Here is a 27,802-nt window from a genome sequence, read left to right as displayed (position 1 = left end):
ACAAGGAAAATCATTAAGAGACAAATTAGGCCATGTCAGTAAAATAGTTTTAATTTTAAAATAGTCATCGATGTGAAAACATCCCAAAGCTGGGAGTAACAGTCTAGAGCCAAGGTTGGGAGGGGGCCAGGCCTCACCCAGAGCCCAGCGTGAGGCCCTTGAGGCCCTCCCTCTCCTCCCTTCCAGAGGGAGGATGGACACAGCGGAGGCGAGCCCTGAGTGAGTCCTCTCCCTCATCCCCCAAGGGCCCCTTGAAGGCAACAGCTCATACAGAGGACTTGAGGGGAGAGGAAAGCAGGCAGAAAATAGAAATTAGAGGTTAATAATCCCAACAACATCCCCCTCCCACCCCTGGAAAAACAAAGAAACAAGAAAACAATCTGAGTATGAAAGGGGGATGGAAGATAAACACTGATGTAACAGACCCCTCAGGGCCCCAACAGCCCAATTTGGGCTGACGAAGGGTCTTGAGCCCCAGCTGCATGTTACCTTTGGGGAGTAAATACTCCAAGAAAAAGGGGAAAGCCATGAGGCAAGCTGGTACCAGTCAGTGGATGCAGTTAAAGGCCTGGGGTAGCCACCACCTGACCCTCCCTGCAGAGGGGCAGAGAGCAGTGCAGGCCTGAGGGGGGGAGTGCTGGGGTGGGGTCTCCAGGGGGCCCTGTGCAGCAGTGGCAGGAAGGCAACAGGGGCCCTAGTTGAGCAGGTTGCCCTGCTCCTGGGCCTGGGTCAGGCTGTCCTTGCGGTGCAGGTGGTGTACCCCCATCCTCTTGGGGCTGCGCTGGGGGCGGCTGGAGCTGGGGAGTGCCCAGGCCCTGCCCGAAGCCTGAGAAGGGACTGAGCCCTCCTCGGCGCCACTGTCACTGGGCAGCAGACTCTGGCATTCTTCCTCAGGGCTGATGGGCAGGTTCAGCTCTTCTTCCTCCCTGGGAAGGCCAGAGTCCGCTTCCATTGGCAGCAAAAGCCCACTCTCACCAGGTGGGGAAGGTGCCAAAACCTCCTCTTCTCTGTCAGTGGGGCTAAGAGCAAAATGGCGCTGCAGGTCAGGGAGTGCGTCCCGTCCAAAGGCTGTGCGCTGGGCCACGGCAGCTGGAGGTGGAGTGCGGTCCACGAATGCCCGCTGCCAGCTAGCTAGCAGGTCCTCCTCAGAGCTGGCAGGGGCGTGGAGTGCTGGGGGGAGGGGGCTGGGTTCACGGTGGGGCGAGGCCTGGGCCGAGGCAGGGCTGCTGGGCACTGGGCTGGGGCGGGCCCGCTCACTGCCCTCCTCCACCAGGCTCAAGGAAATAGCCTGGCGGGTAGCGTACGTGCAGTTGGGCAGGGGGCTGTTGCGGGGGATTCGCACCTTATCCTCAGAGAACTCTATTACCTTGCGGCCAGGATATAGCGGGTGTGGTGGAGACGGGGTGGGGTAGGGGCTCAGCTTCTCAAAGGTTGGCAGGGCTAACTCCTCCTCTGGGGAAGCCCCAGCAGTGCCCAGAGAGCGGCATTCTCCATTCGGTTGTGGGGTGGGGCTGCCCAGGGCCGGGGGACCAGCTGAGTCACCCGAGCCACCCCCACTCATGTCCACGTGCACAAAGACATCCTCGGCCAAGGGGCGCCCGGCACTGCCCGACTGGGCTGAATTGAGCAGGAGAGACTCTGGCTTCTCTAACACTCGGGCAATGACCGACGTGGGTACCACAGCCCCCGGTGCCAGGCTAGCAGCGGGGCCCAGGCTGGCGGCTTCTTGACCACTGTGCAGATGTTTCCGAACCATGTCCTGTAGCTCACAGGGTAGCTGGGGTAAAAGTGGGAGAAGGGAGGAGGAATATGAGTACTCCCTACCTCAGAAATGGCTACCACACACAAGCAGCAATGTGTGCCCAGCACCGCGCGCTGGTCTCACTCCATGCCAGGGGACAGCCTCGTTTCACAAACTGAGGCTCAGCAGGGGTGAAACAACTTGGAAGATTCTGAGGAACACAGCCAGCATTTGCTCCCAGAGCACTAAGGCCCAGGCCCTCTCAAACTCCCATCTCCACCCCCATCTCAGCAGTGGCTTCTGCCCAAACCAAACAGAAATGTGAGGATCCGTACTGGCCAGCAGCTTCGGGAGGCCCTCTCTGCTCCTACAGACCCCACTAGCTTTGGGCCTGAGGCTAGAGTTTGCCTGCCGAGGTGAGGAGGCTGACTCCTCCATATTCTTAGGGCTGACTGCCACCCCCACCTTCCTTCATGGGATCCCAAAATTGAGCGCCTCTCTCCCTTCCTGTTCCAGAAATACCAGCCCTGGTGACAGTGGCAGAGTTGACGGACTTGAGACATGCATGCAAGGGAAAGGCAAAGCAGAAAGTGGGAGTTAAGGCAGGAGGACAGAGTGAGGTATAAAAACCCAAGTTAGAGGAGTCCTAAGGAGGCAGGGCTAGCATCGCAGGGAGGGTGTTCTGCTCACATCAGCGAACTTGTGGTTGCGGAAGTGGGACTTGTTGCACTTGAGGAGCTGCACAGCCAGGTTGCAGTCCAGCCGGTACCGCTCCTGCACACAGAGGCGAGGGTCACCAGCCACCCCCTCACTCACCCTGGCAGCAGGGCCAGGCCAGGGCACAGCCAGCAGCAGGCACGGGCCCCCCCATGGCACACGTACATTGAGCTCCTCCAGCTTGTTGATGGTGTTCTTGGCATCCAGCAGCTTATTGGTCAGCTCCACGATCTCCCAGTCCAGTGTCTTCCTATCCATCTCGGCCTTCTTAATCTGAGGCACAAAACTTGTGTGAACCTCACCCACACACCAGCCGACCTTCCTCCCAGCCCAGAGACACAGGAAGCCACGGGTGCTGGGGCAGCCAAGGCAGACAGAATAGACAGACAATGGACAGACAGAGGAGGCCAGCCACCTCTCCTGTTTTCTGGGCTGGTGGTGGGGTGGGGGCTTTTCTGAACACCTAAGACAGAGGCGGTACGACAGCTGCCCACCCAGAGGCTCTACATAGCAGGCCAGGCAGCTGGACCTTAGGAGGAGTAAGTGTGCAAACCCAGGGGCTGAAGGCTTTGAGTGGAGTACTTTCCAGGCTCAAGCTAGAAGAGGGAGGAGGGGTGAGGCCAAGTGGTAGCTGGGGGCACCTGTGAGATCATCTAGTGGAACCAGGAAGGAGCAACAGGCTCATGGCTCTTCTGTTGAGGGACTGGGGCTCCCCTCCCCCTACTCGGCTTGGGCTTGTTGCCACCCCAGCTGAGAAGCTGTGAGTATTCAGCAGTGACATCAACCTGTACCTCTGCCTGAGCCGAGGGCAGGCTCTGCAACTGTGCCCTGGGAGGGAGGCACGTACCTAACGTGCCGTGCCTCATGTAAGGAAGAGGACAGCAGTGGGCAGAGGGAAAGGGCTGGGGCCCCAGCAGCCCCAGATCCCAGCTGAGGAGGAGGCCAGGGTAAGGGAGAAAACACACAAACTCAGACGCAACTGCAAAGATCCAGCTGTGGCTAAGAGAGGCCTGACAGGAGAGGGCGGCAACGGCGGCAGCAGCGTGAGGGGAAGACAGGAGAGAAGAGAAACAGTGTGAGCACTAAGACAGTCCTGACTGTGTGGCACACTGCAGTCCCCTGCCCCCTCCCCAAGCCCCAGGGGCGCGGTGGCACTCCCCAGGCAAGTCCCCACCCCCTGCTACACTGGGAGCACAGTACCAGCCCAACTACCCCCCACCCCTGACAGATTACCAGCGTGTGCAGCTTGTCCTCCAGCTCCTGGTTGGTCCTCTGAGAGGCCGTGTAGCTATTCTGAAGCCTGGGGAGGAACACCCAGCAGATCCCTGGGTCATGATCTGCTCTCCTGCCCCTCCTTAGCCCTATCTCAGCCCTCCCCAACCCAGGTGCCACCTGGGGTGAGGTGGGGGGGGGGGGGCAGGTCATCCTCCTCCCAGAGCTTTCATTCCCCCATCAGAATCAGATGATCTCTGAGGCCCCTTCCGGCTAACCTCCTAGGAACAGGGAGATGTGTGCGTGTGTAACTAGCCTCTTGTTTCCACACCTGCGGAACTTGTCCTTAAACTTGTCCAGCTCCTCACGGCTCTGACCCAGCTCCAGCTCCAAGCAGTCCTGCCCAATCTCCAGCTCGCGCTCCAGGGCCTCAGTGCGTCTGGTGGCCGAGGCCAGGCGCCTGCGGAGCTCCTCATTCTCCTGCTGCAAAAGCCTGGGGGTGGGGGAGGATCAAGGGCAGAGGGGCATCAGAGTGAAGACGGGCCAGCCCTGGGACCCCAGGCTGGCCTCAGGAAGAAGGAGGGAATGACATGAGCACAAACAACTGGGGGGCAAGGAACTCCCTGAGAAGGAGCCCGAATCTGGGGCAGCAGATTCCATGAGCCTAACAGCCTAACAGCCTAACTTGGTGGGGGTGGGGGTGGGGAGAGCAAAGGGGACAGGAGAATCCACCCCCACCCCCACCCCCCAAAAGAATGAGAAAACAACTGCTGTGGGGGGTAAGACTTCCCAGGCTGTCTCTGGTTACAGCCTAAAGCAGCCGGCCACCAGGCCCTCTAGCTCCTGTTTCCCCACTGCACAATCAGGCTGCTCCATTATTAATGTCTTGGAAATCCAGCCCAGCACTGCCCTCCTCTCCAAAGGCCTCCTGTGGCTGATAGAAAGGGGCGCAGGGAGGCAGGCAGCACAGGAGGGCCAGAGCTGGGGAAGGGCTCTTTGACAAGGGCAGGCCTCTCAGAGCACCTACCTCCTTGGTTCCAGGTTCTCTTGGAGCCCATGGAACAAAAACTCTCTCCAGAAGGAATATCCACATCAAACCTCCCCCCAGAGTCCCTAAATACCCCAACCCAACTTTTACTTCTACCTAATCCAGTGAAAAGCCCAACTGTACCAACAGCCTTGCCTGGAGCTAAGAGGGAGTACTGAGGCAAGGTGGGGCAGGCTCTTGTCAGCAAATACTCACTTCATCCTCTCCGCATCAGTCAGGGGCTCCTGGGCATAAAAAGAACGGAAGCTTGAGGCTCAGCCCTAAACCGACCCCTGGCCCACCCTGCCTGCCCACCCTGCCTGCCCGCCCTCCAAAAAAGCCCTGGAAAGGGCCATGTCTGATGCCCAAACAATGTCATGGAAGTGGGCCCCGTAGAGATGGAGGCAATCCAGTAATGCCTGGACAAGCCTAGATTACTCTCCCATGCCAACCAGAAGGTTCGAGAATCCCTTCTAACATTCACCTTTACCCACACCACTTCCAACCCTTCTCATAATTCTAGAGCAAGTTGCAAATGAGTTCTGGTACCCATGCTCCATCTCCCAGGGGTAAAGAAAGCCTCTCAGCTGTTCACTGGGCTCCTAGTGGGCCCTGTAGACATGGCAGAGACTTCCAGAGAAGTGAAGTCATCAAGAAAGCTACAGTAGGGTTCTGAACTCTAACAAAGCCCTCCTGGTCCCAGGAGGAAAGATGGGTCAGAATCAGGCCTTACAGAGCCTCAGAAGGAACAAGAACATGGATGAAGGAGAGCCTCTGGACTAGTCTGGACTGTGAGGAGTGACGTGTCTTAGCCCTGTCCTGCTGTGAACCTCCCACCCCATCCTGCTCAAGCCCCCACACTGGTCATGGTCCAAGAGCCACAAAGCAGGGAAATGTCAAGAGGCCCACTCCAAATGGAGCCAACTGCTTCAGAATGCCAATCACAGGCAGGAAAATGAGGTGGGTGGCCCAGACTAGGACTGTGGAACCAGTGACACCTGGATCTGCTCCCATCCTACCACACTCTGCTCATACTAACCTTGCTGAACCTTAGTGTCCTCATCTACAAAACCAAGGGAATGCCCCCCAGGGTGACACCAGCACAATACCTGGCCTTTTTATTGACTATTCAGTTCCCTGAACTGAAAATGGGCAAGTCACGGCATTCCTGCCCTGAATTGGACCAAAGCAGGCCATGGTATGCCTGATGCTCAGCAGGCACAGAGGATCTCTCAATTTCTGTAAACGTGCAATGTGTGTGGCAACACAGTGGGAACACAGCAGCCAGGTCAACTACAATACTCGTTTCCTCCTGAGATGAAGCCGAATGGGGGAGGACAGCCAATTTGGAGAATCTTTTTTTTTTTTTTTTTTTTAAGATTTCTATTTATTTATCTGACAGAGAGAACACAAGCGGGGAGAGTGGGAGAGGCAGAAGCAGGTGCCCCACTGAGCAGGGAGCCAGACTTGGTGCTTGATCCCAGGACCCCAGGATCATGACCTGAGCCAAAGGCAGACACTTAACCAACTGAGCCACCCAGGCACCTCTGGAGAATCTTTCAGTTGCCTGAAAAAGACCTCCTAAGAACCTAACACAGTTCCTGGCAGGGAGCATGCACTTAATAAGCATTAGCCCAAAATAAATAAACAAACAAACAAACAAACATTAGCCCAAAAAGGCAAAGCTGGAGGAAGGGCTGGACTTCCAGGGACAGCAAAGAACAGCTGGTCTAGTAGGAAGAAGCCGAAGCACCACTTTCTCCACAGAATCCTGGGCTCCAGAATGAGGACCCCTCAGCCTGGTGGGCTGCCTCTTGCAGGAAGAAAAATACTGCCTGGCGTCATTTCTGTTGAGTTGTGAAGACTCCGGGTTCTTCACAACTGCCATAGGAATATGTGCCCACAGCTGTCCTATAAACAAACCTACATTGGCCTGGCCAGCAGTGCTGGAGCCAGGAGATCCCAAGCATCTATGAGAATGCCAGCATCCGGCCCAGAAGTCCCCTCAGAAGAGTCAGTGAGAAGAGTCAGTCAGACACCCGGCCTCAGGGGCCTGCATCTGCCAGCCAGGGTAAGAGTAGGGGTCTTCTGACCTCCTGCTCCAGCCGGGATCCTGGAACCTCCAGCCGCAACTCCCGATGCTCAGGTGGTGCCTTACGGTACGGTTTCTTAGCCGAGGCTGCACTGGTCATTCTGGGAGGTGAGAGCTCCTCAGCCTGCTGTGGGGAGCAAGGAAGGAGGAGGTTCAGAGACATGGGCAAGAGGCCTTTGGCCTTAGGGAAAAAGGACAGTAAAAGGGATATACGTAGGAGCCACTGGGACGCACACAGGCCTGGGCCATTGCTGGGGTCATTAGAAACCTGGACCCTGGTGTATCAGCACTATCAGGGGAGTGTGGGAGGGGACAAGGGCCCAATGTGACCAGGTGGGTGGGAAAGGCAGGACCCATGGCCTGAGTACCAAGAAGAAGGGACACAGCCTAGGAGTGGGACAAGGTATTTGAGAGCAGCCCAATGCTCGCCTTTGTGGGCTTACAAAAATGCCTCAGAGGGAAAAACTGTTCCATCTGCATCAGTTTCTTCAACTCCAAACTGGGGATGAGGAGAGCACCAATTTCACAGACCTACTGCGAAGATTACATAAGCCACTAACCTCAGTTACCTGGCACTGAGGAAACGTTCCATAAGCGTGAGCTCAAGAAAACCCCCACAATAAATAAACCAGTAACCAGAAAGTAAGGGTCTGAGGATGCTCCCTCAACCCAGGCTCCACGTGGGGAACGCCAAGCCTCCCTGGCCTCCACCACTCTCTTTTCATCAGCCCCCCACCAAAAGGGGCCACCTGCCTGCCCCCTCACCTGCCAGCTTCTCTGGAAGGGAGCCAAGGCGGGGTGCAGGCCTCACAGGGACATACCATCTGACTGTCGGCAGCTCTCTCTGTTCCGCTGTCCTGGAGTTAGCCCTCGGCTCTCCGCATCCCACAGCCCCTCCACTTCCTCTAGCCAATAGCTCCTGAAACCAGAGAAGGGAAGAAAGTGGAAACTAGGTTGTCAGCTGCGGGTCCGTCAGTGCCACAGGCCAGCCTACCCAGTCCAAGAAGTGGAAGGTCCCCCAGGGAGATATAGGCAGAAAAGTCATGGAGCAGGGGATCTCGGGTAAGCAGTGGAGGCGGGAGAGGACAGAAAGCACTGGGCTCCTTTCTCCATGAGAGCACTGTCACAGGCCCAGAGAACACACATATGTCTTGTATGTGTTCATGGTCTCCACTTACCACATGCCTGATTCTGGAATAGGTCTGGTCTTGTCTTATCCCTATCCTACCCCACATCTGTCCTATTCATCACCCAGGCCTCTCAGAGTCTGGAAACTAAAAGATTTGGGGAACACAGCTTGCAGAAGAGAACACCAGAAAAAGGCCTAATAGAGACTGAGAAGATGCTGGGAGAGAATCCTAGCAATGTTTCCAGGAGCCAAAAAGGACTACTATGTGTAATGGTTGTAAACCATCTGCAACGAGGAAGGGTAGGTCCAGGAGAGTAAAATCTGAAAAAGCAGCAGAGGAATGACTGAGCAATCTCAACAAGCTTGATTCTGTAGCCCCCACCTCCCTCACTTACCCCCTTCCAGATACCTGCCCATGTATGAATGGCTGTTACAACGGTGGGAAGAGCTAGTGGTATCTAGTGGGTAGAGGCCGGGGATGCTGCTAAACATCCCATCACGCACAGTACAGCCCCCCCAACGATGAATTAGCAGCATACAATGTTGACTGCACCCAGGCTAAGAAAGCCTGAGTCTGGGGAGCTGAGACACTGGGCTCTATCTAGGCTATGCTACTTCTGACACACTGTGTGGCCCAGGCTAAGTCCTGCACTGGTTACTCTTTGACACAGAGGTGCCTGGATTGAGTGACCTGCGAGATCCCCTGCAGGTTCTTGGGAGCGCTGAGCTCTGCCCCCACCTGTAATAAGCTTGGCTGCAGCATGGGGGCAGCAGTCACCACAGGGACCAATGGAGGCAGTAACCTTAGGTGGCTTGGGCATAAACAATCCTGCCCCTGCTGCTGCTGCCGCCCGCCGCCACCACCACCACCATCCTCCTAATAGAACTGGGGGCTGAGGGAAGCCTTACGGGCTAAAGCATGTGTACCCGCTGTCGGGACATGCCCTAGCCACGACTCCTGTCACATTCCAACAGAGCCTGAGGCAGGAAGAATGGTGAGGGGGTAGGGAGGGCGGGGAAGCAGGAGTGGCCTCCCTCCTGTCTGGGCAGCCTGGTCTCTCTCTGGCTTGGAGTTCTGGGGGGAGCTGGGGCATGGCAGCAGGCACGAGCCGCCAACCTCCACCCCTTTGATGGTGAGGCGGACATGTCCCCACAGGGCACATGCAGCGTGCTGTGTGGAGCTGACTCCCTGCACAGGAATCCGGGCGGGCCCAAAAGGACAGCACATTCCTGGGGTGTGGGGGAGCAAACAAGTCACCCCCGCAGGTTCCCTGGGGCTACCCCTCCTGAGGGCCCCAGGGTGGGAGCTCCCATGGCCTGGGGGAGAGAAAGTCCCAAGCCAGCCTGGATAGCTGGATGCTGATACTCAGAGGCTAAAGTACAGAGTATATGAGTTAGAAAAGGGGACAGCGAGAGACTCAAAGTAAGACACACAGGCAGTCAAGAACCGCTGCAAAACCCAGGGGTGCTCCCAGTTGAGCCTGCTCCCTTCCCCTTCTCCTCCCCCCATTAGTCCCCTCTCCCTGCAAGCCCTGTTGTGGACCCCCTTGACTGCCAGCCTCTTTTCTTCCTCAGCCCTATCCTGCCAATACCCACTCTGTCCTCTAGGCACCAGGACAGCTGAATGGGTGGCAGGAGGGCGGGCAGAGAGCATACTGAGTGCTCAGGTATCAGGATCCTCCCTGGAAGGAGAGTGGCCTTCGCCCCATGCCCCGCAGCCCTAGCTCTACTTGTCACACATCCTGCCTCATCTTGATCTCAAGTCTCCACTCCCTGGCCTCACAGCACATACTCCCAGGGCTTTCCTGGCCAGAGAGCCTGGCCTGCTGAGGGGACAGTGTGGAAGTGGCTGGCAGGGAGACAGGGGAAGTACTACAAACACGGACACTCCAGGATGAATGGTGCTGGTAATGGCAGGCAGTTATCTCTCCTGGCCAGAGTCTACTCTTTTCATATACATCAGAGCCACAAGGAGGGGAGCCACTCCCAACTGGGGAAGCAGAAGGTGGTGCCTACTAGGGAGAGTCTGCTAGGGAGCCTGCAATGTTCTCAACACAAGCCCGTGAAGGGCAGGCAGTCCGTCTCACTCTACTCCCTGCCCCACGTCCATAAATACTAGTACATGTTGAGGCCCTAGCTCCAACTCCTGAAATGTGCTAAGTGCCCTAGATCCAGCCCATGATGATGTGTTGGGGGGGGGGGGCGGCACCCAATTCTAGCACTACATAGGAATGCAATGGGCCTGACAAGCCACTGTCCTTGACTGGAAGTTCAGCACGGAAGGACAGACCCTGGAGTGTGAAAGCAATGCCAGGTGCACTGGAGAACAAAGCAAGAAGCAGCAGGATGCCAGGCCCACAGCCAGGAGAAGATAAAAGGTGAGCTGCAAGACAGCAGAGCAGTCCCACTGGGAAGACCTAGCCACCAGGTGCGGCCTCCACTGGCCATGTCTCCTTCACCCAGAGATTCCCATGTTGCATTGGAGTGTTTCAGCCCAAGGGGACTCCCAACCCCGTGTCAAGAAGAGGAAGTCCCCGGGAAAAAGCAGCTGGATAACTCAGAATGGGATATGGGCCATGATAAACAAGCGAGCAGCCTTTGGGGTCTCTTGGCCTCTGGCTGCTAAGCTGGCTACAGGGCACCTCCAAGAAAATGGTCTTTTGGGAGGTCTACAAATTGACAGAGAAGAATCCCAGACTCCCAGAGCTTCAAGGAACTGAGGCTTGAAGAGAGCTCAGGATGTGGTCATGTGCACTACCAGAACAGCTGTGCGCTAGGAGCCAAGGCTGAGGCCCAGGTGAAAACCTCTGGCTAACCCAGTCTGGTCCGGGGCCCTTCAGGCAATGCTGAAGGAAACACCCCAACAGCAGTGAGAAGGGAAAGTGCTCTCCTCAAGGCCCCCACTCCACTGAGCCCCGCCTCCCGCCTCCCACTTCCTGCTCAGCATAGCATTCATTCCTCACTCACTCAAACTCAGTGAGGAGAGCCTCAGCCAGCTCTGCTGGGGTAGAGGGAGAGGGGGGTGAGAGCTTCCTAATTGCCATGTTGCAATCCACCAGTCAGTGCAGGCCGCCTGTTGCCGCCTGCCTTGTATGAAATACCTTCCCCTGATTACAGCCCATGGGGCACGATTAGCTGCCTCCAGAGAACAAAGTCTACTTTCATTAGAAATGGGACTCAGCACGCACAGCAAACCTGCACCGTGAACCCACTGAACAGCTGAGCAGAGGATGGTCAGAGGCAGATATAAGGAAAAATGTGTGCTAGACATTGACTAGGCAGTCACCTTTAATCAGAGGACCAAAAATTTGCCCAGCCTCCCTCTTTAACCAGGAGATTGGACTCACACCTGCTCCCTTCTGTGGCTAAAGCCCGGATGTGACCAGGGCCTTCCACCATGGTCAGGGGTCACCGTTGCTAGAGATGGAGCAGGGTAAGGAGAAACCTTCAGAATCCTGATTTTCTCCAAACCATATCCTTCCTCCCACTCTCTGCAACACCCGAAGGTAGGTAACAGCAAGAAGGTTCGAGCCCAAGAGCCAGGGCACCCTCTCACTTCCTTCTGCCATCTTTTCTGTTGGGTCTGTCCAAGGGCAAAGTCAAAGGTGCAGGAGAGGAAGTCCAAGCACCCAGCTCTCCCCCTGCTGAAGGAGACAGGAGTGTGGCTCTTTGACTTTTCAAACTTCAGCCTACCCCAAGGAAGGTCTCCTTCAGCTGCCCCAGTTCTGCACTACTACCTCACTCCACCCTCCCCAGTTCACTTGCCTTGCCCTGGGAAGACCAAATGCTTCCCCTGCTCCCCACATCACTCACACTCTGTAAGAAATGATGGCCCCAATAGTGTAGGTGAGTTCAGACCATTTCTGAACCTACTGACAGGCCTTTCTACTCACAGCTATCACTGACTCAAGCAAGTGAGGGACTGTCAGGGATGGGCCACAAATCGCGACAAAAATCATTAAGGCTCTCCTTCATAATTCACCTGAAGAAAGTCAAATAGAATCACTCAATTAGCAATCACTACTGTTTCGAGAATGAAAGGAAACCAGCCCTTTTCCAGAACACTCCAGCTGTGTTTTATGCTGCCTTAATGCACCCCCAACCCCCCCCACCCTCACCCCCTACCCCCCCACCCCCCCCCACCCCCCCACCCCCCCCCCCCCCCCGCCGCCCTGTGGAACTCAGCAAGACACAAGGAACAAAAACAAACACAGGCCCTTCCTAAAGCCTCAGTGCTAAAACATGAATGTCTGATCACACAGTGACCAGTGCCTCCTCTGAGCTCATCCTCAGCTCTAAGCCCTAGATAAAGAGTCTCTGAATTCTACAGGTCTGGAAGAAGCAGCGCTTCGTGGGGGCAGGGCACCCTCCTGCCATACAAATCTGGCTGCTTCTCAAGCTTCTGAAATTCAGGGTCTGCATCCAACTGAGGCCAAAGAAACACAAACTACCACCCTGCAAAGGCCAGTCCTTTAGCCAGGTAATCCAGTGGAGGCCCAAGAGATTGTCCACAAGGACCTCTACCCCCCATTAATACAGCCCCTCTCCACCTTGAGTCCTTCAGCACATTGAGCCCATCCCACCCAAGCTGGCTGGGTTCAGCCCTGCCCACATCGCCCCCCACCCAATGCCCCTCCTGCTTTGCTACCAGCCCCCGGTTTCCGGCATGCAGCTGTTCCTGAGGTACATGAGCAAAGCCCTTAGCAATCCTGGGCGCGTGGCAGGCAGGCAGCCAGCAGAGCATGGGGTGGGGCCTGAGCAGGCTCTGCTCTGGGCCGATGACTAGGCTGGAAGATGCCAGTCTGTGCCCAGACCAGCCCTGCTGCCCCTCCAACAGCCATGCCTACTACCCCTCTGGGCAAATACAACCTCACCCTCTTGGGACAAGCTGCCTGCGGCCCTGACCTGGCCCTCTGCCTGCTCTAAGCAGAATCCACTGACAGGTTTTTAAAAACCAAAATGGCTAGGAATTATTCTGCCCCAGAGTAATCCTGAGGACTCCCAAGCTAGTGCTGGGGACCTTCGAGAGCTCATCTGGCTCCCACCTGAGCAAATATCCGAAGACTATGCAGCTGGCCTCTCACTCAAGCAAACACTGGACAGGAACAAAGGGGCTAAAGACAACAATTGATGATGACCCAAGCAACCTCCCCCTAAACAAAGGGAGGGCCAGAAAGTCCCCAGGATCAACCAGCACTTGACAGCAGTCCCCATGCCCTCACCGAAGGCAGGGCAATGTAGGGGGTGGCCCGGAGCCAGCCCTCCACTCCAGGCCCTTTTTGTTTTCCTGGTCAGAGCCCAGTAACCAGGGACTCCAGCTTGCTACTCCCGACTCAGGGTCCCTACACATCCATGCAGCCCCTACACCCTCTCACTTTTACACATTCCCACCCCAGACTAGCAGGAAGCTCCCTGTGTCTTCCTCCTGGTCCAAGAGAAACAAAGCCCACCCAGAGGGCTCTCAAGTCCCAAGTTCCCCCACCCAGCCTACCCTGTAGGCACCGCCTCCAGAGGCTGGAGCCAGAAAGGTGGCTAAGGAGTTACCTGTGCAGAACACCAGCAAGCCCCGAGCAATTGGCCTTCCTCCTATCCCCAAAGCCCCCTTCTCCTATCCAACCCTGGAAGAAGATGGGAGTCTGGTGGGAGCTTCTCCATGGCAGGCTGTTCACCAGGCTCCCAATCTGAGACCAAGGCCTCTCCCAGGCCCACTGGGGAGTCCAAAGCTGTGTCCTCCCTGCTCTGACTGAGGTTGCCCTTCCAGGTCTTCTCGGCTAAAGTCCATCTGAAGCTCCACACGTGGAAGGCGGTGGGGGGCCAAACTCCACCCACTCCACTTACTAGAGCAACAGGTGCCATGAGCTACATCTCGGGTGAATACCTGGTTCTGGACTATAGCTTTCAGCTTCACTCTCTGCCCAGGGAGCTTCTCACAGCCAGGACAGTTTTCCTCAAATCCCCTACCTTGAAGAGAACCTTGCAGTTGATCCTAAATTATTATCCTGGAGTGAGAATAATGGGAACACCATTCAATCTTCCCCACGTGACAAAAGGAAGCAACTATCCAGTTGAGAAGAAAACTCCCCTCCCACTCTAGCTCCATCTGCCTCAGAGGTGTGAAACAGAGCATGGAAACTGCAAAATATTCTCACTCTATAATGCTTAAAGAAGACTGAACAGAACCTCTATCCAACTGTTTTAAGGGATGAGGCAGCTGAGGGGTAGAGAATGAGATACTGACTGAGGGGAATGTGGAGTTGGCAGAGGCCAGCAGCAGGCTGGCAGATGGGCAGGTGTCTGTGTACAGGAAATCCCCTCCCCTTGCCTTAGAGGGGGCACATTCCCTCCTGCCCCCCCCCCCACCACCACCCCAGCAAGGAGACGGGAAGATGGACAGACAGCATAAGGATAAGAGCACAGAGGAGGCATGAGGTAAGCTAAGGGGAGGAGGCAGCCAGGCTGGGGGTGAGGGCGTGTGTGACAGAGGCACTGCTGGTGGTACCGCCAGGGCAAGTTAGCTGGCCCACATCAGACTCACAGGGTTAGTGTCTTCTCCCCAACCAGCCAGCTCTCCTGGTTAGCACGGTTAGCGTTAGCGACAGACTCATGGCAGATGCCCTTCAGCCACTCCATATAAACAGACAGCTTGGTTGAGAGCAGCCCAACTCTGGAGCTGCAAAGAGAGAGCAGAAGGAATGCCAAACTGCAAGATGCCTGAGGGAACACACTGCGCTCTTCAGAAGGGGAAGCTCCTCCAGACTTATTACTAGACCCTCTGGGGCTTTCTCCCATCCAAAAATCATGCCAGGTGGAAGTGCAGCATACCCCATGCCAACCAGCAAGGCCAGCTGGCTGACCCCAGGGAATAGGGCTCTCTGGTTGGTCAACCAAAAGAGAGGAGAGCTGTGGTGGAAGGAGGCACTGCTGCCAGGTGCAGCTCTCCTGTCTTGCCTTTTCCCTGGACACTGCTGCCAGGCTGCACCATAGCTCCAAAAGCTGGGTTGTCAGAACAAAGCCAGCCACAGCTGTAGCTGCCACCCATCCCGTGTCTGTGCCAGCAAAGTCCACCCCACCACCTCCCACAGACTCCAAGGCAAGGGGCCAGGAGAGAACTGGCCCAGGGATCAGAGGCTGCAACAAGAACTGCATCGAAGGCACAATACAATGGGGCAGTGTATGACCTGGCCCAGAGCTGGGCCAGCCAAGGGAAGGGGTGGCACACTGCCACCTTTCAGTTTCTGAAAGGCCAGGGGGATGGTGCTTCCCAGGGAGCTAGCCCCAGAGGAACCCAAAGAGTAAGGATAAAGGAAAGCCATGCTGCAGCCAGGCTCCTCAGACTCTGGCAGCGACTACTCCACTCAAAATGAGCAATGCCCAGAGAGGCTAGCGTTCCCATCACAGCAAGCCCAGGAAATAGCAGAAAAAAATCTTTCCTGTCACTTCCAGAACCACTCTAGGGGAAATGACAACCTCTAGCTTAGAAATCTCAAGGCAAATGGAGCCACAGTAGTGAAGTCCAGAAACACCACAAGATGTGACCCCTAGAGCAGAGGAGCTACAGCAAATGTAGCAGCAAATACTGCTTGTGCTTATAGAGAAGGGCAGCATGTGGGCAAGGAAAAAAAAAAATTCCTCTTTTGTCTGGAAAGCCCTGTGGATGATGAGATGACTCAGGGCAGAGGGAAGAGAACAGAGACCACCCTGGCACCACATATGAGCCTGGCCATTCTTCCAAACCTAGGTTAATCATTCCCATTTGCCTACTCCTGGGGCTCCCCATATTACTGACAACAGCCCCAGAGCTCAAAAGGCCAAGGCCTGACTAAGGAGGGGGATATAACCACCTAGAAGAGAGAACAACTATTCTATAGGCTCTGACCTCTTCCCTAGATTGGTAAGAAGGCAAGGCCATTGACAGGCTACCTTCAGAATCCTCGCCCACAAATAAAACTGAAAAACACCAGCTAGGTTTGGTTTGCTTTCAAAACACGGCAGCAAGTAACCTAGGTAATCCAAGGTTTCAGAAATCAGTGACTGTCTCTGCATTGAAACAGAAGTTGAAGTTGAGAATCAGGTACGTTTACTCTCTTCCCAGCCATAGATAACAGAAGGGTGGAGGGAGAAACGCACGAGGTGAAGCAATGATGCCCACACCGTGTTTATAACCATCCCAATTCCCAGTCAGGGCACTCCTGCCAGACAACTTCATCTCAGGATGAAGAACCATCCCTCAGAGATAACCAGCATGTCTGCCGTTATCTTCACTTCTAGTAAAGATTCTGCATCCCTCCCAAGAAGCCAGCCCCAGAGGAAGCCTCTAAGCTGGGAAGGAGGCTCCAATTGGGGCTACTTGAACTGACTTGTTAGGTGAACAGAGCAAGCTGAAGAACAGCATGAACCACTACTGAGTTGTGTTTACTTTACAAGAGCTACATAATAAGGAATGTCTAGAAGCACAGAAAAATGATTCGAAGGATACAGGGTAGTTCTCTGTCTCTGGGAAAGGGGCTTACACAGGACCAGTGGGGGAAGAAAGGGAGGGTGTTTTTACTTTTTCTTTTGTGTATGTTTCTGTATGCCTGGTCTCTCATGCAAGGACATAGATCATGCTTATGATGAAAACAGAATTCCTGGACAACAGGACAAAATCCTTCCATCTGCACTGTGCTTTACCATCCCGGAAGTCATTTCCCTTCTACTTGTATGTCCTTTGATCCTTGTGGCCTCATGAGGCCCACAGAATAGGTGGAGTTCTCCCATTCTGAAAGGACAGAGAAGACAAGTGACTTGCTCAAGAGCACAGAGAGAACCGGGATAGAATCCTGTTTCCGATCCCAGTGCAAAGCATGGAAGACGGCCTCCTCTAGCAAGCCAAAGGAAAGCCCTGACGATTCTGCCCTGATGTAAAGACCCTCAAAGGTTTCTGAGACTGAAGTCCCCCCCATGGGCTTACCTGGGAATGCACAGAGGCCACTGTTCAGTACCCCAAATGATAAATTCAGCTATCCTACCATTAGCTGAGTGAAGCTAGCTGAATGAAGCACACAGCGAGGCTAGTGCAGTCTAGAATGACTTCCCAACAGGCAGGTCACTTCCCCCACAGTTCACTGGGAAAGCACAGAAGCTCTGCACAAATAGGCGGCCATGTCCTTTACAGCTTCCAAACGTCACCTCACAAACAGCTGGCGCTTATGAGATAGTAACCAACAAAGAAAAGGTCCCACTTTCACACTCATGGCCAGTCCGGGAGACTCAGCCCCTTTGAAGCCTAAGCATACACAACACAACCCAGTCCTGCTGGCTCACCCAATCTCCTCTCAAATCTGCTGAACATACAATGCCGTTCACCAGCCCTGCCAAGATGCCATCGGTAAAGATATGCCACATTGCAATGTGCGCTCCCACATTGAGGGACAAGGGGTAGAACCCAGGGAGAACTCCATCACGTCACTTTCAGTCACCAGTCTCATCCTTTTGATTTGTCTAGGCATTAACTACTAGGGTTGTAGTAGTTCCTGGCTGTGAGCATGGAGTACACCTAGACAGAAATGAGCAATACAGCCAGAAAAGCAAGCAGGTTGTGGGGCACTAAAAGGAACTTAATGAGTAACAAAGAGGATGCTAGCATCCAGACTTTGTAGAAGATGGTGATTAGCAAGAAAATATACCGGTGTGTACTTCACTTCTGCTTTTAACTTCTTCTGCTGACTCAGGGATATGTTACAAGAACATAAGAAGGCTAAAAAGGGAGAGAGCTAAAGCCAAGCACCTGGAAGATCATTTAACCACATTAACTCAACTCTAGACAATAATTGGTAATGCTATTGCTAATACTATCACCTTTTGTTTATGCAGGACCTTGCTTCCTAAGAGTTCAAAGGATTTTGCCAGATAGATCTTATCTGCTTTCATTTCAAGGAAGGACCGGTTTGGGTCACACAGTAACCAGGATAGCTCAGCACCTGCCACGGAGAGCCCCTAAGAAGGTTTCAGAGATAAAAGATCTTGCCCTGCGTAGGGGAGGGACAGGTTAACAGCCATCTGCATTACAGTTTGGTACATGTTTTCAGAGCCTAGAGGAGAGGCACCTGGCTGGGGCAGGGGTTCAAGGACCAGACAAGGAGGCTGCCTTCTGAAAAACTCAAACATATCTTCCTCATCTGGACTGTAAACTCAAACTGGCATTTGAGCACCACTGGCATTATACAATTAAGAGGTCTAGACTTCTAGAAACACATTCCAAACACATTTCGTTGGTGTTTTGGGGGAACTGGTGCTCTATCAACTACACTAAAAACAAAAAGGCAAAGAATGGACAGTGAACCCCCAGCTACCAGCCCTATTTCTGGGGAACATCTGAGTTAAGTCCATTCTGTGACACAAGATCTTTAAAGCCCTTAAGAAAACTAGGGGAACATGAATCCTCAAACACCCCCATCCAGTCATCCACAGCTTTAACTTCGTTACAAATCTACCACCTATACACCCCCACCTATATCCACCAAGGTCACCACCAATCTCATATAAAGGCGATCCATCAGACAAGTCATGACAACACAAAAGATGGGGAGAAACATCAACTCTTTGCATAGGCTACTCAGGGATGATGTCCCTGACCTCATCTTTTATGTTGCTTCATTATAAGAAGATTCTCCCAATTTTACTCCCACCTCAAAAAGGCTTCTGGCTACCTGGCAGAAACTAAAAGGCTTATTCCAGCTTGAATAAAACAAAGCCTTTTCTTATCCATTGTGTTTTCCAGAATAGCATTCATTTATTAAACAAACATTAACTGAGTATCCTTCACATAACTGTTACCATGCTACATGCCATGAACTCATTATCTCAAATGCTCAAAACTCCTACAAAAAAAGATATTGTCACCCTCATTTTATAAGGGACAAGACCAAAAGTCCTACTAGTTAAGTAATTTGTCCAAAGTCACACAACTGGTAAGAGGCAGAACCAAGATTTCAGCCAGCTTGGCCTCGCTCCAAAATCATACTCTATCACACTGCTCACCTTACTGTGAACTCCCCACACCCCTAACCCTCATCTCATGATTAGGCAGGGTCCCTCTTCAGGAGAGGGTCAGTCAGCTCAGTGAAAGAGGCCAAGAAGTAAACAGAGAAATTGTCATATAATATGGTAAGTGCTGGAACTGAGGCTGCCCCCACAAAGTGCTAGGGGGTGCCGAGAGGAGGAAAGGAAAGCAGGGAAGACTCCTTACTGGAGGTGACAGATTGAGCTGGGTCCTAGGGGATAAGCAGAGTTTCAGAGACAGGTGAGCATCATGGAGAGGGAAATGCACAAGCAAAAAAGAATAAAGTAAATAGATGGCCCTAAAGGTTCAGGAATAGTGGGAAATTCAGGAGCAATGAAGCACAGAGCAGATGAAGTGGAGTGACAGTAACTCAGGCTAGAAGGTTGAGTTTGGGCCAGAGTATAAACAACCTTTCTGCATGCTGAGCTAGAGTGTAGACTCTCCTGAACAGGGGAGAAGCCAAGGCATTTTTTAAAAAGATTTTATTTATTTGAGAGGGAGGGAGAGAGAGAGAGAATAAGCAAGGGCACAAGAGCAGGGGGAGGGAGAAGCAGACTTCCCGCTGAGCAGGGAGCCAGAAACAGGGCTGGAGCTCAAGAGAGCCTGGGATCATGATCCAAGCCAAAGGCAGACGCTTAACTGACTGAACCACTCAGGCACCCCAAGCATGAAACTCTTGATCTTGGGGTTGTGGCTCAAGCCCCACATTGGGTGTAGAGATTAGTTAAAAATAAAATCTTACAAAGAAATAAAGAAAGGACAAAGAGGGAGGTAAAGGGTGAAGGAGAGAGTGCATTCCAGACAGCACGGCTGGTATGTGTAAAGGCCCAGAAACCAGAGAATAAGTTCGCAGAGCTGTTAAGAGGTTGAATCCAGGTGAGAAACCACGGCCTAGTTTCCCAGAGGTCCTTGGCACTCAAAATATGGTGGTGAGGAAACGGTGAAGGGATTAGACACAAAGATTACACATAAATAAGGGGTGTTAAAAGAAGAAATGGAGGGATGCCTGGGTGGTTCAGTGGTTGAGCGTTTGCCTTTGACTCAGAATATGATCCCAATGTTCCAGGATCGAGATCTGCATCAGGCTCCTTGTGGGGAGCCTGCTTCTCCCTCTGCCTATGTCTCTGCCTCTCTCTCTATCTCTCATGAATAAATAAATACAGAAATCTTTTTTTAAAAAGAGAGAAAGAGAGAAGAAATGGACTTCAAAAACAACAAAACCAGAACAGTAAAGGCAGAGAACCGCCTCCAAATCCATCAGCCTTCACCCTGCAGTTCAATCATTTGCTAAAAGGAGGCCAGAATCCAGGAAGTCTGAGGACTTCTACCAAAACACAAAGGTGTACTCTGTGGAGATTACACGTTCCGGCATGCTGACTGCAGCACAAATCGAAATAAAATACATTATCCTGACATATATCGCTCCTCAGTTAATGGTGGAGGGGAACAGCCACTGACAGAGACTAACTCCCAAAATCTCATATATGCCACAATAAGTAGAAAAAGGTGATCCAAGAGCTAGGTCGGAATTCCCAGAAAAAGCCCTAAGTCCTGAGCTCCCTATTCCTCTGAATTCTGGTCAGATATCAGGCAGACATCAGGCGCGTGCCTACTCAGTTGGCCAGGCAGAGAGTAATTTACTAAAGAAAAAGATGGGCCCTGAGGGCGTGTTAAATAGACAGGACGTGACTCAGAAGGAGGGGAAGAGTGATTCTTAAGTGCAGGGCAAAGGAAAGCCAGTCAATCAAACCAAGGGCACACCTCTGCCCCAAGGCTGCACACACAGGCCTCCAGCTTTGCTAAAGAGACAGCGCACTGCGTCAGGACCGGTCAGGACCTTCCTCCACCACAGGAGCTTCAGCAGAAGCACATCAGTTTTCCACTTTCCTCTGAAGCTGAGGGGCCGGCACTGTTTAAAATGCCACCTATTGTTTTCTCTGTAGTAGTTTGCTACCTACTATTTTTAAAACTAAGATGGGTAAATAAATAAATAAATAAATAAATGACATCCAGATTAAATTGCCTATGAATTTAACACTATGGCTACTTCAACTGCTCCTGTCCGTAATCAAAGTCAGAGATGAGCCTTTTATTTATGTCTACACTGATACACACACCCTTTTAAGGTATGCTAAGAGTGGACCCTCAGGTCAGCCTGCTCACCCAACCCAGGTCCAAGGTTTTCCAAAGGGCAGTTACCAAGCTGAATCATGAAGAAAGAGTCCAGATTTGGCTAACGTGGCAGAGGGCTCCCTCCCACAGTCCCTAAACCAGTTTTTCTCTCAGAAGGAGACAGCTGTGAAGATCTCAGCTCCTAAAACATGTTTAAAATAACTCAAAAAAGTTTACTACTATCTAACCATCATGACAAACAAGAGATGCAAATTGCCACTAGGCATATTTAATAAAGGGTTAACTTCATACCAAGTCAAAAAAAAAAAAAAAAAAAAGCTCAATTGCTGAAGCCAGATCGTCTGGTTTCAAATCCCAGCTCTGCCCTTTACCTTGAGCAAATTAACTTCTCTGCACCCTTATTTACTCATCTGTAAAATGAGGACAATAAAAGTATTTGCTTCACAGGGTCGTTATAAAAATTAAATTAGTTAATACATTTAAAGCACTTACAACAGTGCCAGACACACAGAATGTGCTCAATAAGTACTATTATTGTTATAGCTCAACAGCAAAGATAATTCTAAAACTTCACAACTTCAAACGGGAAATCATGGGCATTTTAACATCACTTTAAGTAGTTTCATGAAGATGTTCTCACTATATGCAACATCTCTACTATCCAAAAGCTGTGCCTCATCTCTCTAACATCACGACAGCAGCTCAAACCAGTACAGGGTCTCCATAGAGAGACACCAGGTTCAATCGTGAAGCAGAAGTTTGTGCTGAGACCTGATCAACAACAAATACGTATGGAGTGTCAGTCACTGTTCTAAATACATTAATATATTAACTTATTTAACCCTCACAACAACTTTATGAGATGAGTACTCTTACCATCTCCATTTGATGAGAAAGCTGAGGCACAGAGAACTCTACAATTTCCAAAGGTCACAAAGCTACAAAGGGCAAAGCCAGGATTTGAACTAGGAATTCTGGCTCCAGAGTCAGTATCTTAACTTCTCTGTGTGCTCCCCACACTGTCCTTGCTGATCACAACTCTAAGGAGTATCCACAAATTATCAGAAAGAGAAAGCTCGGGCAGCCTGGATGGTTCAGCGGTTTAGTGCCGCCTTTGGCCCAGGGCGTGATCCTGAAGACCTGGGATCAAGTCCCACGTCTGGCTCCCCGCATGGAGCCTGCTTCTCCCTCTGCCTCTCTCTGTGTCTCTCATGAATAAATAAATAAAATCTTAAAAAAAAAAAAAAAAAAAGAAAGGAAGAAAGAGAAAGCTCCCAACCTTTTATTAGAGTCACAGCTAAATAACATCGGTTCTTCAGATACCTGAAGGTATTGAAGCTGGCCTAGTAATGGTGATTTGGGTTGGCTGTCTACAGCAAGCCTTTTGTAGGGGGACAGACAGGGAGCAAGAGATGGTTAGTGAGGAGTCTTGGATCAAACTAGACCTCCCAATCTAATCATGGAGCAGATGTCAGTCATGAAATGAGCTTCTGTAAAAAGCCTGCCCCCAACTCTGGCTTGGGATGCTATAGGAACTCTGGAAAGGCATCAAAGGAAGTGAGGACCATATTCACTGTACTTTGTGGCTCCAGACCCCTTCCCTTTTCTCTAACCTCAAATCCACTATCTCTTAAGACATGCTTAGTCTAGCTAGTGAAACTGATTTTCTTTAAATGTGGTTTGATGGGGGGAATACATGGGAAAAGAAGAAAGCTATCAGAAAAGTTCTACAATTCTTTCCTTCCATCACCACACTGATCCAGACTGTAAAACAGTTCTCACATATCAGGGATCTCAAGTACAGACAGTGATACAATAAACAATCCCAGAGCTTTACACCGGACAACTCGACCCCTTACTGATAAACTGACCTGGGTTTCTTCTCCCTAACCTCAACCTGCTTTTCCTCCTCCACTGACCCCACCTACCCACCAAATCCACAAACCCAAAGGAATACATGAGCTTTTCTTACCCAAAGAAAGATCAAAAGAAGTAGACCTGCTGCAAGAGTAAATTCAGGAGTTGGTGACAGAACACAAGGAGACTTTTTCCTCATGACTCCCCCTCCGATCTGTCACCCACCAATCTCTACTTCAGGTAGGATGCCAAACTTAAGATATGATGGGGAGATCAGAAAAGATACAGTGAGCATGTAGGAAACTGCTTGTGACAGGGATGTGTTAAAGTACTTTCAGCCTGATCTCTAGGTCCTTGACCATGTTCATTTGCACAGGTGAAGGCATACAAGGTTCAATGCTACACCCAATTCTTAAAAATCAGTGTACAATCTAAACAGAACACTAACAGACCACAGGCAAAGGGCAACCTCCATAGAAAAGAGCCCTTTTCATACTACTTGACTCTCGGTATCACTCTGAGCCCATTCATACTGCTTGCCGGGAGCATGCCAGCCTGTCAGTGGAGCCACCTTACCCGCTCTGGGGTTGAGAGCTCGGGCAAATCGCTACCTCTTCTTCTTTCCAAGCAGGCACTGTGATTTCTTCCAGTCCCCGGGGCCCCTGAGTCTTCAGCTGAAATTGGGGCAGATGCTATAGGAACTCTGGAAAAGCTGATGTAAGTCTGGAGAACTGGCTTTATAGTTCCCTCCATACCAAGCCTGTCCAGCATTCTCCAGGTCTCTCTTCCCCACTCTCCTCCTCTACGGGAAAGACCTCTTTCCTACCGGCCCAGTACACTCGGGCCTCGGCCACAAGCTCCAGGTTTCTTTACATTTGGCTTAGAAATTCCCCTCCAATTTGTGACTGCTTCTCCCGGGTCTGCACACCTACTTCTGCTTGCCCCGCCCCGGACCCCTCCCCAAGGCCGCCGCTGGATCCTAGGCCCCCTCCCCTCCGCTCTGCTCCATCTCCCTCTTTTTTTCTCTCCGCCTCCAAATTCCAACATCCCATTTCCTCTTCTTAACCCCGGAGCTAGTCCCTCCTCCCCGCCCCTACTCTGCGTTAGTGTCCCCACGATCCCCCCCAACTCTAGTCTCCCGGCCCGACTACTCCAATCCCACAACAAACTTTCTGCCGCTGCCCGCTGCCTTCACGCCGCCATCTTGCCGCGGGGCAGGCCGGGTAGTGGCCAGGGCCGCGGGAATCCCCACGCACCGGGCGCCGCGCGTCATCGGGGGCGTGGCTAGGGGGCGTGGTTTCGGGTTGGGGAATTAGGGCACTGGGTGAGGAGGAAAGATGGGGATGTCCTAAGAAGCAGGGTTTGGAGGCCTGGCGGTTAGAGAAGGAAGGAGGTGGCAGGGGCAGGGCAATAGAGGGAAGGCTGAGAAAAGATTCTGGTACTAAAACAAAACAAAACAACAACAAAAAACCAACCATATGTACACAAAAATATAGTGGAATAGTGCTAGCACTTGTTCCCCATCATCCAAAGGATAAAAACAGTTTTTCGGCTTGCACGGGTAAGTCCGAATGACTCACCCTCTTCCACCTTCACCAGACTAATTTTCCACCTCTCTTGGAGATTTCAGGTTCCTAATTGTCCTGTATATTCAGGCCACCAACCCTCAAAATGTCCAAGCCCTCTCCTCCCCTTTTATAATAAATTCTCTGCCTCCTTCAGCCCTCAGCTCAAATTGTCACCTCCTCCGGAAAGTCTTCCCCAGGACCCAAGACTGGACTTGGTGCTCCTTTTGCTGGGCATCTCTAGCCCAATCTTGCACATAACTTCATTGCTGGGCATCTCTAGCATTACTTGCACATAACTTCATTGTAGCTAATCTATGCTATATATATTTTTAAAGAGTTATTTATTTATTCATGAGAGACACACACAGAGAGAGAGAGAGAATGAGAGAGAGAGAAAGGGAGAGACACAGGCAGAGGGAGAAGGAGAAGCAGGCCCCATGCAGGGAGCCCGATGCGGGACTCGATCTCAGGTCTCCAGGATCACGCCCCGGGCTGAAGGCGGCGCTAAACCGCTGAGACACCAGGGCTGCCCTGCTATAATTATTTAAATGGTTCATCCCTCGGGATCCCTGGGTGGCGCAGCGGTTTGACGCCTGCCTTTGGCCCAGGGCGCGATCCTGGAGACCTGGGATCGAATCCCACGGCGGGCTCCCTGTGCATGGAGCCTGCTTCTCTGCCTCTCTCTCTCTCCCTCTCTGTGACTATCATAAATAAAATAAAAATAAAAAATAAATGGTTCATCCCTCATTAAGCTGCTGCTCCTTCAGGGCAAAAACTGTGTCTGATTCCATGTTCATATTCCCTAGGAGGTGCCTGGCACACAGTAATTGCTTAATGAATAAATAGCCTGGCACCCTCCAATGCACTAAGCATACTCAGGGCTTTTAGGGTTGCTTTTCCCTGTGCCTGGAATGTTCCTCCACGTATTCACTTCCATTAGAGTCTCTACTCAATGTCACAGCCGTAGAGAAGCCTTCCCTGGCCACTCTAAAACAGCATCTCCAGTAACTCACTCTTACCCTGCTTTAATGTTTCTTTTTACAGCACTCATCACTATCTGATAGTTGCTTATTGACCATTTCCCACCTATAGTGGAAACTCCAGAGATCTAGGACTTTTTCTCATTCATCACTGTATCCCCACTGTCTAAAACAATGGAAGGCATAGTAGGTGCTTAATAAACGTTTATTCAACGAATAAATGGCACAGAGATGAGTGATAGAGAGAATTTTGAATATAGTGGTGGGGGGGAGAGGTTGAAAACACTACAAAATAGGGGAATGCATAGGTGGAAGTTACAGGTCCCCAAGGTCACAGTTGACCCTATCAGGAATGGTAGCAAAGACAGAAGCCACGCTCAAAAAGGAAGGAGTAGCCTTTCCAACTAGGGCCCGGCAGAATGGCTCCCGCAAAGAAGGGTGGCAAGAAGAAGAAGGGCCATTCTGCCATCAACGAGGTAGTGACCAGGGAATACACCATCAACATTCACAAACGTATCCATGGAGTGGGTTTCAAGAAGCATGCCCCTCGGGCACTCAAAGAGATCCAGAAATTTGCCATGAAGGAGATGGGAACTCCAGATGTGCGCATTGACACCAGGCTCAACAAAGCTGTCTGGGCCAAAGGAATAAGGAGTGTTCCATACCCTATCCGTGTGTGGTTGTCCAGAAAACGTAACGAGGATGAAGATTCACCAAACAAGCTCTACATGCTGGTTACCTACGTACCTGTCACCACTTTCAAAAATCTACAGACTGTTAATGTGGATGAAAACTAATCGCTGATTGTCAAATAAACGTATAAAACTGCAAAAAAAAAAAAAAAAAAAAAAAAAGAAAGAAAGAAAGAAAGGAGTAGAATAAGAGCCAGGTGGAACTCTGAGGTGGGTACTCAGGAAGCAGAGCCCTCCTGGGAAAGCCACAATTCAGGCAGAGGGGATTGGAACAGGGGGCTGGAGGCCAAAGTTTACTCAGATCTAAAAGACAACATCCACCCCTAGCCCAGGCCTCTCTTTTGGCCAGATGGTTCCAGAGAAGCCTTAGCATCTGTTCCTCTGTAAATTATCCAATGCTCCCTACTGCTTGTCCTCTCTGGTGACAGCTGGAACAATTGTCCAGGAATTCCATCTGCTCGACTGTCCTTCTCCCCTCCACAGCTCATCAACATTTCAGAATGGAGAGGTATCCCATTTCCCTGGGCCTAGGGATGGGAGCAGGGTCTGTCCCTTGGTGGAGCTGGCCTCAAGCCTTCACTTCTCCACCAGAACACACAAATTAAACCTTTACAGAGAGTCTCAGGGTCAGTCATTTTTATTTGCCATCCCGTCCATGTGTTTCAATCCCATACAACTTTTTTTTTAATTGTTGATGTAATAAAATTACATTAAATGAATGAATTATATTGGTTCTTGCAGAGCTTAAAATAAGGCCTCCCAATTATTATACATCTACACATGATTCCTTTTAAGTTGTCCATAGAGTACTTTCAAAATGTGACATTCATTAGGCTGTAAGAGCACAAGCTCAGGGATGCCTGGGTGGCTCAGCGGTTGAGTTTCTGCCTTTGGCTCAGGGTGTGATCCCTGAGTCCCGGGATCAAGTCCTACATGGGGCCTCCTGCATGGAGCCTGCTTCTCCCTCTGCCTATGTCTCTGCCTCTCTCTGTGTGTCTTTCATGAATAAATAAAATGTTATTTTTAAAAAATAGAGCACAAGCTCAGATTTCTTTGAAATACGATTTTACCATTTACTAAAAGAAATTTGTGTGAAGAAAGAAATGTGGAAGATGGCTTTCTTTTCTAAATAGGTACAATCTTCAGATCCACTCCCTACATTTCCAAAAATTGTTTTGGGATCCACAGCAGGAGGAAGGCCTGTGAACTTTCAGGTAGAAAAACTTATGGTATATAAATTTGAAAAGTGATCTGAGTTTATATTTTTTAAACAGAAAAACTATCAGTAAGCATAAACATACCTTTTTTTTTAAAAGAGAGAATTGTTTTTTAATTTACAGAGAGACAGAGAGTGGGGAAGGATAGAAGGAGAGGGAAAGAGACAGCATGTTAAGCAGGCTCCATGCTCAAGTGAAGCACAATGCAGGGCTTGATCTCACGACCCTGAGATCATGACCAGAGTCGAAATCAAGAGTTGGAAGCTTAACCTAACTGAGCCACCCAGGCGCCCCAAAATAAACATATCATGTTTTAAACATACCATAAACATACATAAACATGAAAAGAAAGGGAGCCACAGTCCTCCAGAGTTTTATGCTCTTAGGATATGTGAG

The 27,802-nt window shown here is 51.4% G+C and overlaps 2 protein-coding genes across 20 annotated transcripts; one reads left to right on the top strand and one right to left on the bottom strand.

The window, feature by feature from the left end:
* Window positions 1-25: 25 nt before the first annotated feature.
* TJAP1 (tight junction associated protein 1) lies at window positions 26-24,235 on the bottom strand. 19 transcript variants are annotated; one of them, XM_025990968.2, is made up of 11 exons: window positions 24,119-24,210; window positions 23,526-23,623; window positions 7,611-7,708; window positions 6,791-6,916; window positions 4,914-4,942; window positions 4,002-4,163; window positions 3,692-3,758; window positions 3,439-3,468; window positions 2,624-2,731; window positions 2,432-2,515; window positions 26-1,777 (listed from the first exon to the last, which is right to left on the bottom strand). In XM_025990968.2, exons 3-11 carry the CDS (start codon window positions 7,611-7,613, stop codon window positions 695-697), a joined length of 1,692 nt encoding a protein of 563 aa, XP_025846753.1. In that variant the 5' UTR covers window positions 7,614-7,708; window positions 23,526-23,623; window positions 24,119-24,210; the 3' UTR covers window positions 26-694. The 19 variants fall into 19 exon arrangements, with proteins under 19 accessions (XP_025846753.1, XP_072588741.1, XP_025846757.1 ...); XM_072732640.1 differs by lacking the exon at window positions 3,439-3,468 and adding an exon at window positions 14,454-14,588 and having other exon boundaries at window positions 7,555-7,708; window positions 24,119-24,174; XM_025990972.2 differs by having other exon boundaries at window positions 7,555-7,708; window positions 24,119-24,174.
* Window positions 24,236-25,901: 1,666 nt separating this feature from the next.
* Window positions 25,902-26,318, top strand: LOC112914015 (large ribosomal subunit protein eL31-like). The gene has a single exon (XM_072746514.1). The coding sequence runs from the start codon at window positions 25,917-25,919 to the stop codon at window positions 26,292-26,294; it is 378 nt and encodes a 125-aa protein (XP_072602615.1). The 5' UTR covers window positions 25,902-25,916; the 3' UTR covers window positions 26,295-26,318.
* The last annotated feature ends 1,484 nt before the right edge of the window (window positions 26,319-27,802 follow it).

This window comes from Vulpes vulpes, chromosome 1 (assembly GCF_048418805.1).
Source record: "Vulpes vulpes isolate BD-2025 chromosome 1, VulVul3, whole genome shotgun sequence".
In the NCBI taxonomy this organism is placed as follows: domain Eukaryota; kingdom Metazoa; phylum Chordata; class Mammalia; order Carnivora; family Canidae; genus Vulpes; species Vulpes vulpes.
Note: the sequence above shows the minus strand (reverse complement) of the source record. Positions and strands in the feature narration are given on the sequence as shown.

Coding starts and splice junctions, on each gene's coding strand:
- LOC112914015 (XM_072746514.1), top strand. CDS start 25,917: ATGGCTCCCGCAAAGAAGGGTGGCAAGAAGAAGAAGGGCCATTCTGCC.
- TJAP1 (XM_025990966.2), bottom strand. CDS start 23,720: ATGCTGGACAGGCTTGGTATGGAGGGAACTATAAAGCCAGTTCTCCAG. Junction 3,469..3,691: donor AGGACAAGCTGCACACGCTG/GTAATCTGTCAG, acceptor CTCTCCTGTCAG/GCCTCTCTTAGCCACAGCTG. Junction 1,778..2,431: donor GCAACCACAAGTTCGCTGAT/GTGAGCAGAACA, acceptor CTTTTACCCCAG/CTACCCTGTGAGCTACAGGA.